General features: G+C 36.3%; 1 protein-coding gene across 1 annotated transcript in view; it reads left to right on the top strand.

Moving 5' to 3' along the window:
- Positions 1-17,526, top strand: part of LOC150097890 (sodium/potassium-transporting ATPase subunit alpha-like) — a 397,473-nt gene that overhangs the window by 303,401 nt on the left and 76,546 nt on the right. The window contains exon 15 of the mRNA XM_090406625.1: positions 9,221-9,322. Coding sequence (XP_090262751.1) covers positions 9,221-9,322 — 102 coding nt within the window. The remainder of the gene's footprint in view (positions 1-9,220; positions 9,323-17,526) is intronic.

Here is a 17,526-nt window from a genome sequence, read left to right as displayed (position 1 = left end):
TGCATGTAAGTGCGAGAGAGATCTCATCATGTCTGGTAATTTCTGTATTACTGAGGGTAAGGATAGTTGAGCTGAGCTCTCTTTTGTGAGAGAAGAGACAAGACTGTGTTTTCATGTCAGTGGATATCATTGAACATGACAAGATTGTCCTCACCCCATTATGAAGGATAATACATAGATCAATATTCAAAGCACTAGTTGTAGATGATCTTGATGCCTGGAATGTCTATGCACTGCATGGATATCAAATGAGTAGGATGAACGGAGAGTACTATTATCTGCAAAGCTATAAATAGGATTAGTGGTGATTGAGAGTAGGTCATTTATGTAAAGGAGGAAGAGAGTACGTGCTAAGACAGTGTCCTGAAGTACTCCTGGATCGTGGTGATGATCAAAGCAGGAAGAGAGGAAGCTGGAAACCTAATTACAGAGGGCAGTGAGGAAACCAAAATGCAGCAATTTATATAGCATCCTTGATTCCAGGCACAATCAAAAAAGCCCTGGAAATGTTGAGAGTGACAGTATGAATTTCTCCAAACCTTTCCATAGTGTTGGGTTCAGATGAGTGGAAGCAGTAGATAGTCCAAGGAAAGGAGTGGAAATTCCAGAGGTCATCCCAATTGGCACCTTTTATAGTGCCAGAAGACAAGATCAGGAGTAGTTTGAGGAAGGGCATTCTGTGAGAGAAGAGACTTGCATAAGATTGTGATCTGAGTTGCCGAGAAGAGAGGTGACCTCTACACCATATCTGGAAGGAGAACTGGTTGGAGAATTGATCTGACGGGAGATATTCTGTTGCTTGCTGAATATATAATATAAAACTGTGTAGAGCAATAGTCAATGAAGATTTTAAAATTTTGCAGGATGATTTAAATAGACTGGCAGTATGGAAAAAGAAGAAGGTATCATTTAATGTAGCAGAGTGTAATGTTATGCCTTTTAGGATCAAAAGACTACGAATATGATATCAGCTTTGTATTCATAGAACTGTACTTCAGTAAATTGATGAAACCAAGGATTTGAGGCTGTTGGTGGATAGGGAGTTGAAGTTCAGAAGGCATATTGAAAAAGTGGCTAAAACATCTCCTAAGATCACTGGGTTAATGATGAACACCCTAAATAGCAGAGTAAAGCAGACATTGTACATTATACATCTTTATAAGATCTTAATTAGACTCCCATCTTATGGTCACCTGGGTTTCTTGGGATTAACAGAAGGTGAAGGAGAAACCAGAGGCAAATGACCAAGGTGGTTTCAGATCTATGAAATGCACCTTATGAGGATATATTAAAGATTTGTAGGTTATAGAAATTGGTTGATAGGTAGAAAAGGGATAATATGATTGAGATGTACATGTTTACTGAAATGTTTTTTACAGGATTGATACAAAGAAAAATTTTCAGAACAAGTCCAGTTGTAGAAGGAGACTAGCGATAGTCCTTGAAAATTGAGAAACAGTGTGAAAACTAGATTTTTTGCTTGGAGAGTAGTAAATAAATGGAATAGCTTACCAGAATCTGTTGTGAGTGACATGAGTGTGAATGAGTTCAAAGTGAAGTACGATTATCATCATCATCATCATCATCAAATTCCTGCCATGTACCCTCAAGGGGTGTACAGGATATGACAGTACTACATGAAAAAATTACATCATTACTAACTTCCTATCTACAATTTTCCTCCAAATCAGTCTGTTACTTGTCAAGACTCCAGCATTATCAGATCTTATATTTCTATCTTCTAAGGCACTTTGTACCGTATCAATCCACCTATATCTTGGTCTTCCTCTGGGTCGTTTTCCTGCCACCCTGGCAGAGAACACTTGTTTTGCTAATCTTTCCTCTCCCATTCTATTTAAGTGACCATACCATCTGAGATTAGCTCTGCTAACGCATTCCTGGATGCTGACAATGTCAAGTTCTTTCCTAATATCCTCGTTTTTAATATGATATTGCCATTGATGCCATCTGTTCACGCCTCTAATCTTTCTCAGGACTCTCATATCTGCGGTCTCTAGTCTTTGGTCAAGTGTTTTACTTCCGACCCAGCTCTCAGATCCATAAGTTAAAATTGGTTTGAACACAGTCTTGTATACAGCTAATTTAGTGTTCCGACTAATTTCTTTCTTATTCCATATGAATTTATTCAATTGACTTCCCACGATACCAGCTTTGCTGATTCTGTTGTCTATTTCTATATTTAGTTTACCATCTTCAGTAAAAATTGTGCCTAAGTAGCTGAAATGTTTTACTTGTTCCACAGGTTCTCCATTCACAACACAGTTGACATTTTCAATGATTCTGCCTATTTTCATTGTCTTTGTCTTTTTATTGCTGACCTTCATACCATATCTATTACAACAGCTATTCAATTTAGTCAGAGAATCTTGCAGACTTGTAGCGGATTTATTTAGAAGTATAACATCATCCGCATAAAGCAAAGAGCTGACATTAACATCCCCAATTTTGATATCAGGTTTAATACCACATTCCTTCATAATGTGATCCATATAGATAATGAATAACAGAGGGGATAATGTACATCCTTGTCTCACACCAGATTTAACATTAAACCATCTTCCTGTACTTCCTTCAATTCTAACTGCTGACTCACAACTCAAATAAAGACTAAGTATTGCTTGATATAATGCCCCATTGACACCATATAACTGCAGCGTATTGAATAGCTTCTCTCTTGGCACCTTGTCATATACCTTTTCCAAATCGACAAAACTTAAATACAGATCTTTGTTATATTCCCATGCTTTCTCGACTATTTGTCGTAAAGTGAAGATCTGATCCTGACAGCCTCTATTTGGCCTGAATCCAGCTTGTTCTTCACCAAGCTTTTCTTCCACAATTCTTCTCAACCGTTTCTCAAGTATACTTGCATAGATCTTGCCAGGAACACTCAGTAGGGAAATACCTCTGTAATTCTCACATTCAGTTTTATTTCCCTTTTTATATATGGGTACTATGAGAGCTCTACTCCAATCATCGGGAATTCGTCCTTCTGTCCAGGCTTTCTGAACTATGCAGTGCAGCCACTGTAAGACTCTTATACCACCATACTTCAGCATTTCTGGTCGAATATCATCTACTCCTGCTGCCTTTCCACATTTCAAGCCTTTGATGGCTTTTTCTACTTCAAGTATGGATATGTATTCCTGACTGCATGCCTGGTCAGTGTTTTTTATCACTGTGCTGTCATCACTGCTTGTTTCATTTAGCAGTTTTTCAATGTAATTACTCCATACTTCAAGGATATCTTTTTCTCCTGTTTTCATTTCACCTTTATCATCTCTAATTCCTTTTACAGCACTCTTTCCTCCATTCCTAAGCTTCTTCAACAACCTCCAGAATATCTTACCACATTCTTGATATTTATTTTCTATGTTCTTGCCAAAGTCCTCCCATGACTTTTGTTTAGCTAGTTTTACACACTGTTTAGCTTTCTTACATTTGTCTCTGTATTCTGTAAGAGTAAAAGCTGACTTATTTGCCAGGAACTTTTGGTATGCTTTCTTCTTTTCCTTCACTGCCTCTTTAACTTCCTGTGTCCACCAGGGAGTTCTGATTTTTTTATCTTTGCACACAACCTCACCACATGCCTCTCTGGCAGAATCGATCAATGTTTCCTTCAGAGTTTGCCACTGAATCTCCAAGGTTTGATTCCTGTTCTCAAACTCTCTCATTTTCTTTTCAATAATATTTCTGTATTTTAGTCTACAGTTCACATCTGAGAGCTGCTCAACTTTTATTCGCTTTAAAACTTTCTTACATGTTATTCTTTTCAATATGAAATTCAATTTTATCCTGCTCAAGACTAAATAGTGATCACTTCCAATTTCAAATCCTCTGTACACTCTGGTGTACTGCACCAGGGAGAAAACATCACTATCAACAATAACATAGTCAATGAGACTTTTCTTATTCCTTGCCTCTTCTCTCCATGTGAATTTGTGCACATTTTTATGTTGGAACATGGTGTTAGTAATAACCAGTCCATGTCCTGAGCAGAAATCCAACAAATATTTGCCATTATTATTAGCTTTGCTCTTTTCTCCAAATTTTCCCAAAATATTTTTGTATGTCTCACAATCATTTCCTACTCTACTATTTAGATCCCCAACAAGGACCAACTTTTCCTTTTTCATTGTGTCAGTTGCTTTTTCTAAAGCCTCAAAAAATTCCTCCACTTCTACCTTAGTAGAACCTTCTGTGGGACCATAGGCACAAATAAGTCTCATTGTCCAGTTCCCCATTCTCATATTTGCCCACATTACTCTACTTGAGACTGACTGCCATTCAAGAAGATTAGCCTCGTATTTTGTGTTGAATACTATGGCTACTCCTTCTTTTCCTTGATTGTTATTGCCTGAATATAACATTTTGTATTTATTGCTCAGAAAGATCTCACTAGTTTTGGTCTTTTTTGTTTCAGTCACCCCTATTATGTCGATCTGGTACTTATCTAATTCCTCAGCTAGCTCCATTTCTTTGCCATTCAGGCTTCTTACGTTGATAGTACCGATCTTTAACTCTGGTGATGTTGAGTTGGGGTTTGTTTTCAGATTTGTTCCAGTAGCTGACTTTTCGCTGTTCGCCCTGGTTCCCTGGCGAAAACAACGGGGGCCTTGTTTAACCGGGCGACGCCCCAGCCGGCATGAAATTTTGTCATGTTGTACCATCATTTTTATTTTGGTTTAACCAATAAGAATACAATTTGGTCGGCTAAATCCCAAATTGCCAGCCCATCCTCGTTCGTTCAGTATCAAAGTAGATACCCAACAGGGTGCACCACCAGAAGGTGAGGATTGGACATTAGGTCAGAAGCCCTGGTCGGTTCTCCGCATTCCTTTAAAGGCTATGTGGAGGTCTTCTCTCAGTTATACAGCTTTGACCCTTAAGTACCCCGAAGTACGATTATTATTGCATAAATACTGATAGTACTAAGCATAATGTTTAGAGCCTTCCTTGATGAATCTGTGGACTTCATGGAGCTGTCTATGTGGTAATAATAAAAATATTAAACCTCCCAACAAAGATCTGTACAGACTGCCATTGTACTATCACACATTGGTGCCATACTGACATTATCTACTTTAATACAAAGTATAGAACTTTTTCTTAAAAACTAAACCACTCAATCTCTCATGTGCTCATAAAAAACTACAATGAAGTAACCTAATGTTGTGGATACCAGTAATGTGTTAAAGTCTGAAGAGTATGTGAAAGATGTGTGGATTTGACCTTGGGTAGTGTGGTAGAGAGAGACAATTTATCTTACTGCCATAATTGTGTGTGTGTCCACGTGCATGCATGTGAGTGAATGTCAGATGAAAGCAAGATGTGTGAGGAGAGAAAATAGATCTGCTGAAAAAGAAATTAGAAGGCATGAAGACTTTTGAAGAAGTTAAATGAAGGAATTAGGAGGCTGAGGTTGGCTAGCATGAGAAGAAGGAGAGTGTGTGAGAGAAGAGCATGAGAGATCAAGGAAGAGAAGAAAGGAGTAGAATGGGAGAGAAATATAACAGAAATAGAGAATGGGAGAGAAAATTGGAGTAAGCAGAGAGTGTGGAAACCAGGGATAGAGTAAGAAAGGGGAGGAAAGTAGGAAAGAAAGGAAAAAGTTGGTGAGGCCAGTGAGAGAAAAATAAATGAATCAGTTTGGGGTATCAAGTATGGAGATTCACTAATTAGGGGTGTTCATAGTAGTACCAGAAGAGTACTTGCTGAGTGGAACGATAAGTGTGACAGTGAAATGAGTGAAAATGTGGAGGAGATGATAGTAATAGTTTGTACAAATGACCAGAGAGGTAGCATGAATCATGTAGCGACAGATTTTAGATTGATATTAGAGATGTGCCACAGAAATATGTCAGAGGGAAGATAGTAGTGTGTTGACTTGGACTGAAATATGTGGATGTGTGGTGTACATTCGAGGATAGAAGAGAGCTATATGCAAGAGATAGATAGATAGGTTACGTTTAAATACAGAAGGGTGTAGACATTTTAAGAGACTGTTGTTTCTGATAGTGTTAGCATGTTAGGGCAGAGAAATCAGAATTGCAAGGATGGAACATAGCATGGGATGGCCTCATATGGGAATAGTGGCTTGAGAGAGTGTACACTAGTGTACACTATATTGCAGAGCCAGGTGGAGTATGGAGAGAAGAATAGCTGTATGAATATTGGCAATGCACTGATTTTTCTCTATACAAATGCAAGGAGCATTAGTAATAAAGAGAATGAGTATGTGGCATTGATTAACTTTCTCAAGATTGTTAATATCAGTGAAACTTGGTTAACTGAAGAGGATGTTCTAAATGGATAGAAATCAAAGAAAGAATGAGGAAGGAAAATGTTGTAATGGATTGCTACTCATGAGAGATGAATTGTGCCCTCTGAGAATGAAGAATCACCATGGAAATATCACTAATGGCTTTGAGAGTGTATGGTATGAGAGATGTTTATAAGACATTATATGTATCTGAGCAGTGAATATATGATGAACAGGAAAATGTATAGGCAAATTAGTTTGGTAAGTATAAAGTAAGCGATCATTATGGGGGCTTCAACTATAGAAATATAAAATAAGCAGAGGAGATAGCATGCAGCAATAAGGGAACTGAATTTTTAGATTTCTTGAGGGATAACTGTCTTAGGCAGCATATGGTGGAGAGAACACAAGGATGAAAAGAGTTTTGGATTTGGTCATAGTATCAGAATCTGTAATAGTGACTGAGATTCTTGGATTCTTGTAGTCATACTACCTGCACGCAGTTTGTGAAAGTGACCAGGATGAATTGGCATGTAGAAGTATCGAGGAAAAATGAATTTATGTATAATTTTAAGGTGGGGAACTATCGTAAACTTAGAAACCAGCTTGCAGCAGTACAGTGCATGAAAGAATTTCAAGGAAGAGAAGTCAGTAATGCATGGGAGATACTTAAGAAAATTCTTGACAGCAATGGTAGTGTACCTTATGTGAAGAAGACAAGGCAGTTTGATAGTTATCGATTTGATAAATTTTTTTATCAAATGGATGACTAGAGAAATTAAACAGGAATTGCAGAAGAAAAAGAGATTATGGAGAATATATAAAGAGAAAGGTGGAAAAAAGTTGCATGAGGAATATATAAGGCTCAGACTAGGTGACCAATATAGTAAGAGCTAGAATTTAGAATACAAGAAGAGACTAGCACTACATCCCATTTTTTTTTTTTTTTTTTTCAATGTGGTGAACAGGAGGAAAGATTAATGTGAACAGATTAACTTGCTGGATGGAAATTGGACTTGGGTGACCAGTGCAGTGGTGGAGCTGTTTAATTATAATTTTATTAGTGTTCCATCCTGGTACTGCAGGCTTTATTCCTAAAAGGATAATGAGTGATAAAGTGTTAGAAGTGAATGAAGAGAATGTATTCCAAATACTCAGTATGCTAAATGTCAATAAGGCAGGGGGAATAGATGGATTTTCAAAATGTTCTTTAAGAGGAATTTTTTCTGTGGAACTGACCATGCCATCAATTTGGTTATTTAATGAAACTTTTGTAATTGGACAGATTCCTGGAGAGTGGAAGGAGAATTAAGATAGTGCCATTGCATAAAGGTGGTGGTAGAATGGGGGAATCAAGCTGTAGACCATTTTGTATTTCTTTTGTAGTTTTTAAGATTTTGGAGAAATTGGTAAGAACTTGTACAAAATTGGGCAGATGAAGGAACTATTATTTATGCAGGCCAGCTTTTATTTGTGTAGAGGCACTCTTGTTTTTAACAATATGGTTACATTTTACAGTGCATGACAAGCAGCAGATAAGGGTAAGACATACACTATTATTTTCTTGGATTTTGGAAAGCTACTTGTAGAGTGCTATGACGTTATTTTTTAAGCTGCAAAATATGGGTTTGGATATCAGGTTAGTGGATTGGAATTGGTAACTGGCTCTTTGATAGTTATTAGAGAATTGTATATGAGAGAGCAGTATCAGGGAGTAGGAAGGTTTTAAGTGGAGTCCCACAGGATTTGGTACTGGACCATTACTATTTAATCTTTGCGTCAATGATAATTTCATGGAATTAAGGGAGATATATAATTGTTTGCAGGTGATATGAAGTTTGGAAGGGTTATTAGTAATAGTGCTGATAAAGGTTAGGCAAATGAATGAAAGATGTTATTTAATACAACTAAATGTAAGGCTTTGAAATTTGGGATCCATAGATTGGATGCTACATACTCCCTTGGTGGAGTTTTACTGAAGAGGTGGAAGAAGCAAGGGATCTTGGTGTGATTGTAGATAGAAATTTGAATTTTGGAGGGCATATTTCAAAATCTGTATAGATATCTCAAAGAATTCCTGCAATATTGAGGGGGACATTGATCTTGAGACATAAAAGGTGGTGGTTTCATTGTATAACTTTTGTCAGACCACATCTCGATTTCAATGCTGAAATCTATTCACCAGGATTTGGAGTGAATGAAGCAACCTTGGAGAGGGTACAGATGGATATCAATACTGTTGATTGAGGACAGATTGAGGAAATGCATGTCTCAATCACATCTCCAATTGAAATTGTGATTGAGACATTTAAGCTATTGAAATGATATTATTGGATTACTATTGGGAAGATTTTTCATATAGTAGAACAGAGAGAAGGAACAAAGGGCTATCCCTGAATGTTTCAAAAGGGAGTAGTGAGTAAAATGGTAAAAAGTAAGCTTGTTTTGCATAGAGAGTGATAAAAGCATGGAATGCATTGCCTGAGAGGGTGAATTCAAAACAATGAATGAGTTTAAGGAGTAGTATGATAAACTTTGTGTTGACTGGCATTGACCTCCTATGATGAGTCTTGTGACTCCATGGATGTCAAGAAAATAATAATACGAATATTATTAATTAAAATTTAAAAAAAAAATTTTTACTTTTGCATCACTCCAAAACACTTGATTTATACACTGTGATATATTGAATCCAAAACAGTTTCCATCCAAACAATATCACTACCAATTGCACTACAGAGGCACTAGGAATGATAACAGCACTTGATTTAATAAACTTCTTTTTTTTTTGTAAATTTCTTGCTTGAATAACGTTGATATTATTAAACATGAACTCTTTATTCAAAAAAGAATAATAAAAGTAAAAAAATAAAAAAACAATAGTTGAAATCGTTTCCACTCATACATAATTTAATTAAGTAGAAATATTGTTTGCAGGGGTTGCCATGGGCATTGCTGGTAGTGATGTGAGCAAACAAGCTGCTGATATGATTTTATTGGATGACAATTTTGCTTCTATTGTAACAGGTGTAGAAGAAGGTAAGTTGTAATAAATAAAATGCTTCATTATTAATATTAATAGGATATATAGTTATTATAAATGCCTGTTTACACAGTTGACCCTTAAACAATGTGCGTGGAGGATACCCCCCCCCGTGCAGTTGAAAATCCGTGTAAAAGTTTTGACTCCCCAAAAACTTAACTACTGATAGCCTACTGTTGACAGGAAGCCTTACTGATAACATAAACAGTCGATTAACACATATTTTGTATGTTATATGTATTATATACTGTATTCTTACAATAAAGTATTTAGAGAATAGAAAATGTTATTAAGAAAATCATAAGGAAGAGAAAATACATTTACAGTACTGTACTGTATTTATATAACGATACTGTAAGTTTACATCGTCCAGATGAATTGTCTGTCTGTCATTACCTACATCAATATTGTCTTATATAATCAAAACACTGTAGATATATATTACTAACACTAGACATCAGAAATGAAAATACAATGTGAAAAAGAAATTCATATTTATTTACAGGTATAACGATTCATGCATTGATAATGAAGAAGCAGCGATGTGATTGCTTCACAGTAGCCTAGCCTAGACACTAATGGATGAATCGTTATAAAATTTTTATGGCATACAGTATTACAGTCATATTCATAATACAGTATTGGAAACATTGTTACAGTTTTAAAAAAAAACACCACTTAACCTGTGACGAAGGCTGATACGCAGTTTTTTCAATTGTGAGAGAGAGAGAGAGAGAGCATACTGTATGGTAATATACAGTATTCTTTGAAAGCAAAGTTATAAAACAGTAAGAAAACTAACACATTATTAATTTTATATTACATATCACTCACCTTATGCCTATGTAAGAATAGGCTATCCACTTCTTACAAGTCTTGCAAACAATGTTCTACACAATGAATACTTACGCGATGATGAAGACACAAAAACGTCTCATATAGTTCTTGCCGTACAGTTATTAGATTTTAACACGAAGACACTCAAACACATACATAAGTTTATTAACTGTACGGCAGATTATTTACTGTTCAGGTCGATTGGTAGAGCCTCTGCTACTAATGACTCGCAAAACGTTAAGCAAGTTTGAGCATGGTTAGAAGTTAGAAGGGGTTCAATCATCGATGCTGTTGGCACACTCTCCTTGATGAGTTTTTGGACTCCCTGGAGGTGTCACATAATAATAATAAGTGGAAGTGAATCATCATAAAGATCTTCATCCCCATCATCTTTACATTGAGTAGGCTGAGTAGGGGGTTGGCCTTGCTGTCTCAGTGTGTCAGAGGTGAAAGGGGAGGCAGGCACACTCAGTGTAACTTTATGGAAATACATCATTTTTCCATACTTTCTGTCTGACTTTTTTGCTTTTTCATTTCTCTTGTATACAGTGCCAATCCTTCTTCACTATTTGCTTTAGTTTCAGTGCCCATATCATAGAAGGGTCCATGTCATAAAAAAAGGCAAAAAGCAATCTTGAATAATTGAAACCCTTCTACTAGATTGTCTAATGTCAATTTGTTTTCTGGCACTCCTATTTCTACATCTTCTTCCTCATTGTCTGGCACTCCTACTTCTACATCTTCTTCCTCATTGTCTGGCACTGGTTCAGAAGCACTCATCTCCATTAATTCCTTGATTGGCTCTGTCGTAAATCCTGTTAAGTCATGCACAATATCTGGACACAGTTTGTCTTCAGCAGAAATTTATTGTTTAAGGCTTGATGGTGTTCATGACTTTTTCTATAACAATGATGCCATCTCTTCAATGGTGTAGTCTTTCAAGACTTTCATGATGCTCTCTCTCTCTCTCTCTCTCTCTCTCTCTATCGGGATTCTCTTCCATAGTTTTGACAATCCTTTCCGTGGTGTGTATATGTGTGTAATGAGCCTTAAAGGTCCTTATGACCCCCACCCCTGCTCTAGAGACTGAATTAGAGACATTGTGTTTGGGGGCAAATAGACCAGTTCAATGCCTTCAGTGTTGCTCATGGAGTTCTCAGTGGCTAGGGGCATTGTCAAATATCAAAAGAACTTTAAAAGGCAGTCCCTTATTCGTAATGTACTTCCTGACTTCAGGGACATAGCATTGATGGAACCAATCCAGTAAAAGGGTTCTCTGGGAGCTGGTGTTTATCTTTTCCCTTCAAGGTTTTGGGGTTAGTAGCTTTATAGACAGTAGAGTTCGCCTATCCCTTCCTGCCTTAAATTTCGATGCTCGCTTCTCTTCTTTACTAATAAGTGTCCTTTGTGGCATTTTTTTTTCCAGAATAGGGCGCTTTTGTCTGCATTACTAACCTATTCAGGCAGATATCCTCTCTCCTGAATGATTTTCTTAATGGCATGTGGGAACTCATCTGCTGCCTCTTGGTCAGTAGAATCTGCTTCTCCTATTATCTTGATATTTTTTAAGCCAAACTTCTTTAAGGGTGCTTAAGGGTCAAAGCTGTATAACTGAGAGGAGACCTCCACATAGCCTTTAAAGGAATGTGGAGAACTGACCAGGACTTCTGACCTAATGTCCAATCCTCTCCTTCTCGTGGTGCACCTTGTTAGGTATCTACCTGATACTGAACGAACGAGGATGGGCTGGCAATTTGGGATTTCGCCTACCAAATTGTATTCTTATTGGCTTAAACCAATATACAAAATGATGGTACAACATGACAAAATATCATGCCGGCTGGGGTGTCGCCTGGTTAAACAAGGACCCCGTTCTTTTCGCCAGGGCGAACAGCGAAAAGTCAGCTACTGGAACAAATCTGAAAGCACACCCCAACTCAACATCAAGAGAGTTAAAGATCGGTACTATCAACATAAGAAGCCTGAATGGCAAAGAAATGGAGCTAGCTGAGGAATTAGATAAGCACCAGATCGACATAATACAGGTGACTGAAAAACAAAAAAGACAAAAACTGGTGAGATCTTTCTAAGCAAGAAATACAAATGTTATATTCAGGCAATGACAATCAAGGAAAAGAAGGGGTAGACATAGCATTCAACAGTAAATACGAGGCTAATCTTCTTGAATGGCAGACAGTCTTAAGTAGAATGATGTGGGCAAATATTAGAATGGGGAACTGGACAATGAGACTTATTTGTGCCTATGGTCCCACAGAAGGCTCTACTAAGGTAGAAGTGGAGGAATTTTTTGAGGCTCTAGAGAAAGCTACTGACACAATGAAAAAGGAAAAGTTGGTCCTTGTTGGGGATCTAAATAGCAGAGTAGGAAGTGATTGTCAGACATACAAAAATGTTTTGGGAAAATTTGGAGAAAAGAGCAAAGCTAATAATAATGGCAAATACCTGTTGGATTTCTGCTCAGAACATGGACTGGTTATTATTAACACCATGTTCCAACATAAATATGTGTGCAAATTCACATGAAGAGAAGAGGCAAGGAATAAAAAAAGTCTCATTGACTATATTATTGTTGATAATGATGTTTTCTCCCTGGTGCAGGAAACCAAAGTGTACAGAGAATTTGAAATTAGAAGCTTATCGGGTATCTACCTGATACTGAACGAACGAGGATGGGCTGGAAATTTGGGATTTAGCCTACCAAATTGTATTCTTATTGGCTTAAACCACAATATTAAATGATGGTACAAACAACATGATGGAATTTCATGCTGGCTAGGGCATCTCCTGGTTAAACAAGGCCCCCGTTGTTTTCGCCAGGGAACAAGGGCGAACAGTGCAAAGTCAGCTACTGGAACAAATCCTAAAACACACCCCAACTCCCAGAATTGAAGATCGGTACTATCAACATAAGAATCCTAAATGGCAAAGAAATGGAGCTAGCTGAGGAATTAGATAAGTACCAGTTCAACATAATAGGGGTGACTGAAACAAAAAAGACCAAAACTGGTGAGCTCTTTCTGAACAATAAATACAAAATGTTATATTCAGGCAATGACAATCAAGGAAAAGAAGGAGTATCCATAGTATTCAACACTAAATACGAGGCTAATCTTCTTGAATGTCAGGCGATTTCAAGTAGAGTGATGTGGGCAAATATCAGAATGGGGAACTGGACAATGAGACTTATTTGTGCCTATGGTCCCACAGAAGGTTCTCCTAAGGTAGAAGTGAAGGAATTTTTTGAGGTGTTAGAAAAAGCAACTGACACAATGAAAAATGAAAAGTTGGTCTTTGTTGGGGATCTGAATAGCAGAGTAGGAAATGATTGTCAGACATACAAAAATATTTTGGGAAAATTTGGAGAAAAGAGAAAAGCTAATAATATTGGCAAATACTTGTTGGATGCTCAAGACATGGACTGGTTATTACTAACACCATGTTCCAACATAAATATGTGCACAAATTCACATGGAGAGAAGAGGCAAGGAATAAGAAAAGTCTCATTAACTATATTATTATTGATAGTGATGTTTTCTCTCTGGTGCAGGACACTAGCGTGTACAGAGGATTTGGAATTGGAAGTGATCACCGTATAGTCTTGAGCAGGATAAAATTGAATTTCATATTGAAAAGAAGAACATGTAAGAATGTTTTAAAATGAATAAAAGTTGTGCAGCTCTCAGATGTGAACTGTAGACTAAAATATACAAACATTATTGAAGAAAAAATGAAAGAGTTTGAGAACAGGAATCAAATCTTGGAGAGTCAGTGACAAGCTCTGCAGAAAACATTGACTGATTCTGACAGAGAGGCATATGGTGAGGTTGTCTGCATAAATAGAAAAATCAGAACTCCCTGGTGCACACAGGAAGTTAAAGATGCAGTGAAGGAAAAGGAGAAAGCATATTAAAAGTTCCCGGCAAATAAGTCAGCTTGTGCTCTTAGAAAATACAGAGACAAATGTAAGATAGCTAAACACTGTGTAAAACTAGCTAAACAAAAGTCATGGGAAGAGTTTGGTAAGAACATAGAAAATAAATATCAAGAAGGTGGCAAGATATTCTGGAGGTTATTGAAGGTCAGAAATGGAGGAAAGAGTGCTATAAAAGGAATTGGAGATGATAAAGGTGATATGAAAACTGGAGAAAAAGATATCCCTAAAGTATAGAGTAATTACTTCGAAAAATTGCTAAATGAAACTAGCAGTGATGACAGCACAGTGATAAAAAACAATGACCAGGCATACAATCAGGAATACATATCCATGCTTGAAGTAGAAAAAGCCATCAAAAGTCTGAAATGTGGAAAGGAAGCTGGAGTAGATGATATTAGACCAGAAATGCTCAAGTATGAAGGTATGAAGGTTTTACAGTGGCTACACTGCATAGTTCAGAGGGCCTGAACAGAAGGACGAATTCCAGATGATTGGATTAGAGCTCTCATAGTACCCATATATAAAAAGGGAAATAAAACTGATTGTGAGAATTACAGAGGTATTTCTCTACTTGTGTGTTCCTGGTAAAATTTATGCCAGTTTACTTGAGAAACAGTTGAGAAGGATTGTGGAAGAGAAGCTTGGTGAGAAACAAGCTGGATTCCGGCCAAATAGAGACTGTCAGGATCAGATATTCACTTTACTACAAATGGTTGAAAAGGCATGGGAATATAACAAAGATCTGTATTTAAGTTTTGTAGATCTGGAAAAAGCATATGATAAGGTGCCAAGAGAGAAGCTATTCAATACACTACAGTTATATGGTGTCAATGGGGCATTATATCAAGCAATACTTAGTCTTTATTTGAGTTGTAAGTCAGCAGTTAGAATTGAAGGAAGTACAGGGAGATGGTTTAATGTTAAATCTGGTGTCAGGCGAGGATGTACATTATCACCTCTGTTATTCATTATCTATATGGATTACATTATGAAAGAAAGGGTATTAAACCTGATATCAAAATTGGAGATGTTAATGTCAGCTCTTTGCTTTATGCAGATGATGTTATACTTCTAAATAAATAAAATATTACAAGTCTGCAAGATTCCCTGACTAAATTGAATAACTGTTGTGATAGATATGGTATGAAGGTCAGCAATAACAAGACAAAGATAATGAAAATAGGCAGAAGCATTGAAAATATCAGCTGCATTGTGAATGGAGAACCTATAGAACAAGTAAAACATTTCAGCTACTTGGACATTATTTTTAGTGAAGATGGTAAATTAAATATGGAAATAGACAACAGAATCATCAAAGCTGGCATGGTAGGAAGTCAACTGAATAAATTTATATGGAATAAGGGAGAAATTAGTCAAAACACTAAATTAGATGTATACAAGACATTGTTTAAACCAACTTTAACTTTTGGATATGAGAGCTGGGTCAGAAGTAAAACACTTGACCAAAGACTAGAGACCGCAGATATGAGAGTCCTGAGAAAAATTAGGGGTGTGAACAGATGGCATGAATGGCAATATCATATTAAAAAAAGAAGATATTAGGAAAGAACTTGACATTGTCAGCATCCAGGAATGCATCAGCAGAGCTAATCTCAAGTGGTATGGTCACTTAAACAGAATGGGCGAGGAAAGATTAACCAAACAAGTGTTCTCTGCCAGGTTGGCAGGAAAAAGACCCAGAGGAAGACCAAGATATAGGTGGATTGATGTGGTAAAAAGTGCCTTAGAAGATTGATATATAAATATAAGATCTGACAATGTGGTAGCTTTGACAGGTAACAGATTGATTTGGCAGAAAATTATACGAAGGAAGTTAGTAATGATGTAAATTTTTCATGTAGTACTATCATATCCTGCACACCCCTTGAGATTAAATGTCAGGAATTTGATGATGAACCTCTTTATAAAATTCTCAAACATTCCTTTGATGGCATTAAATTCTCCAGCTTTAGATCCTTGACCTTCCTTCTTTAAGTTGTCATATAATGACTTTGCTTTTTCTTGAATCATATTAGAGTCTATAGGTATACCTTTCTTATAGCAATCCTGCACCTACATAAAAGCTGCATTTTCAATGCGAGATAAAAAAAAAAGTATTTTGCAAAAAAAGTGCAAGGTTTTTGCGCCTGCTGACTTAGCTGTAGCGACAGCTTCACGAATTTCCTTTTCTCTTTTTGTACAGTGGTTCTTATGCTGGATTCATTTATCTTGAAATGGCTGGCAACTGCAGCTACAGAAGTCAATCTACTGTATATATATATATCAAGCAATTCAACTTTTTCTTGTAATGTCATGACTTTTCTCTGCTTCTTGAAAGCACTTTCAGCATCACTAGTAGCACTTCATATCTGTCCCATGGTGTTATTCAAGTTTATGGTATTGCCCTAAACATGATGAAAAATACATGAGAACCATGAGAGATCACTTTTTACTGTAATATACAATTTACTAGAAAGACAAACTGCTTATGCAGAGATGACCAGCATCACACGCCATTTTAAAGATACTCACAATGCTTGAACTCACCACAATAGCAACAGGAGGTGGCTACGAAATTATTACAGTAGTACATTATGTACTATAGTTAATTTTATGCAGTTATGATTTACTACTGCATCTTTATGTTTGTTTACATTTCGCTCGACTGCGAATGTCACCATGTGTGGTCTGTAAGTGCTTGTGTGCATACATTTTGATAAATTTTAACTTTTTTTAATAGATTTGTGTATATTTTATGAGTAAATGATAAAATAGACCAGTATCTACATATATTTTATACATTCGTGATATACCTAATCTTTTCTTAAATTTTGTTATATTTCTAGGCTATGCAATTCATCTACGAGTTTTTTCAAATTGTCGCAAATCTCAAAAAAAATTTCCAATATATTTATTGAAAAAAATCTGCTTATAAGTGGACCTGCGCAGTTCAAACCCATGTTATTTGAGGGCCAACTATATGTGTATATATATATATATATATATATTAGTATAACCAAGTAATTTTATAAACTTGGTTATTTTAACTCCTAATCCCAAGTATGCAAACAATTAAGTTTGCACCTGAAACAAAGTTCAAGTCTAAAGATATTACAACACCAGGAGTTAAAATAACCAAGTTTATAAAATTACTTGGTTATCCTAATATACAATATCCCCAAGTTAAAAAATTTATTACATATATATATATATATATATATATATATATATATATATATATATATATATATATATATATATATATATATATATATATATATAGAACTTGAAATTTTGTGTTGCTCATCAGTCAGACAAACATCTCACTAGTCAGGGTGTCAGGCTTGATGGAATACGATACCCTGGTCAACTAATATATCACAACTGCATGTTCAGTCTTCTTGGAAA

Source organism: Typopeltis vanoorti, chromosome 16 (assembly GCF_054136105.1).
Source record: "Typopeltis vanoorti isolate ZY-2024b chromosome 16, IOZ_Tvanoo_1.0, whole genome shotgun sequence".
Classification (NCBI taxonomy): Eukaryota; Metazoa; Arthropoda; class Arachnida; order Uropygi; family Thelyphonidae; genus Typopeltis; species Typopeltis vanoorti.
Note: the sequence above shows the minus strand (reverse complement) of the source record. Positions and strands in the feature narration are given on the sequence as shown.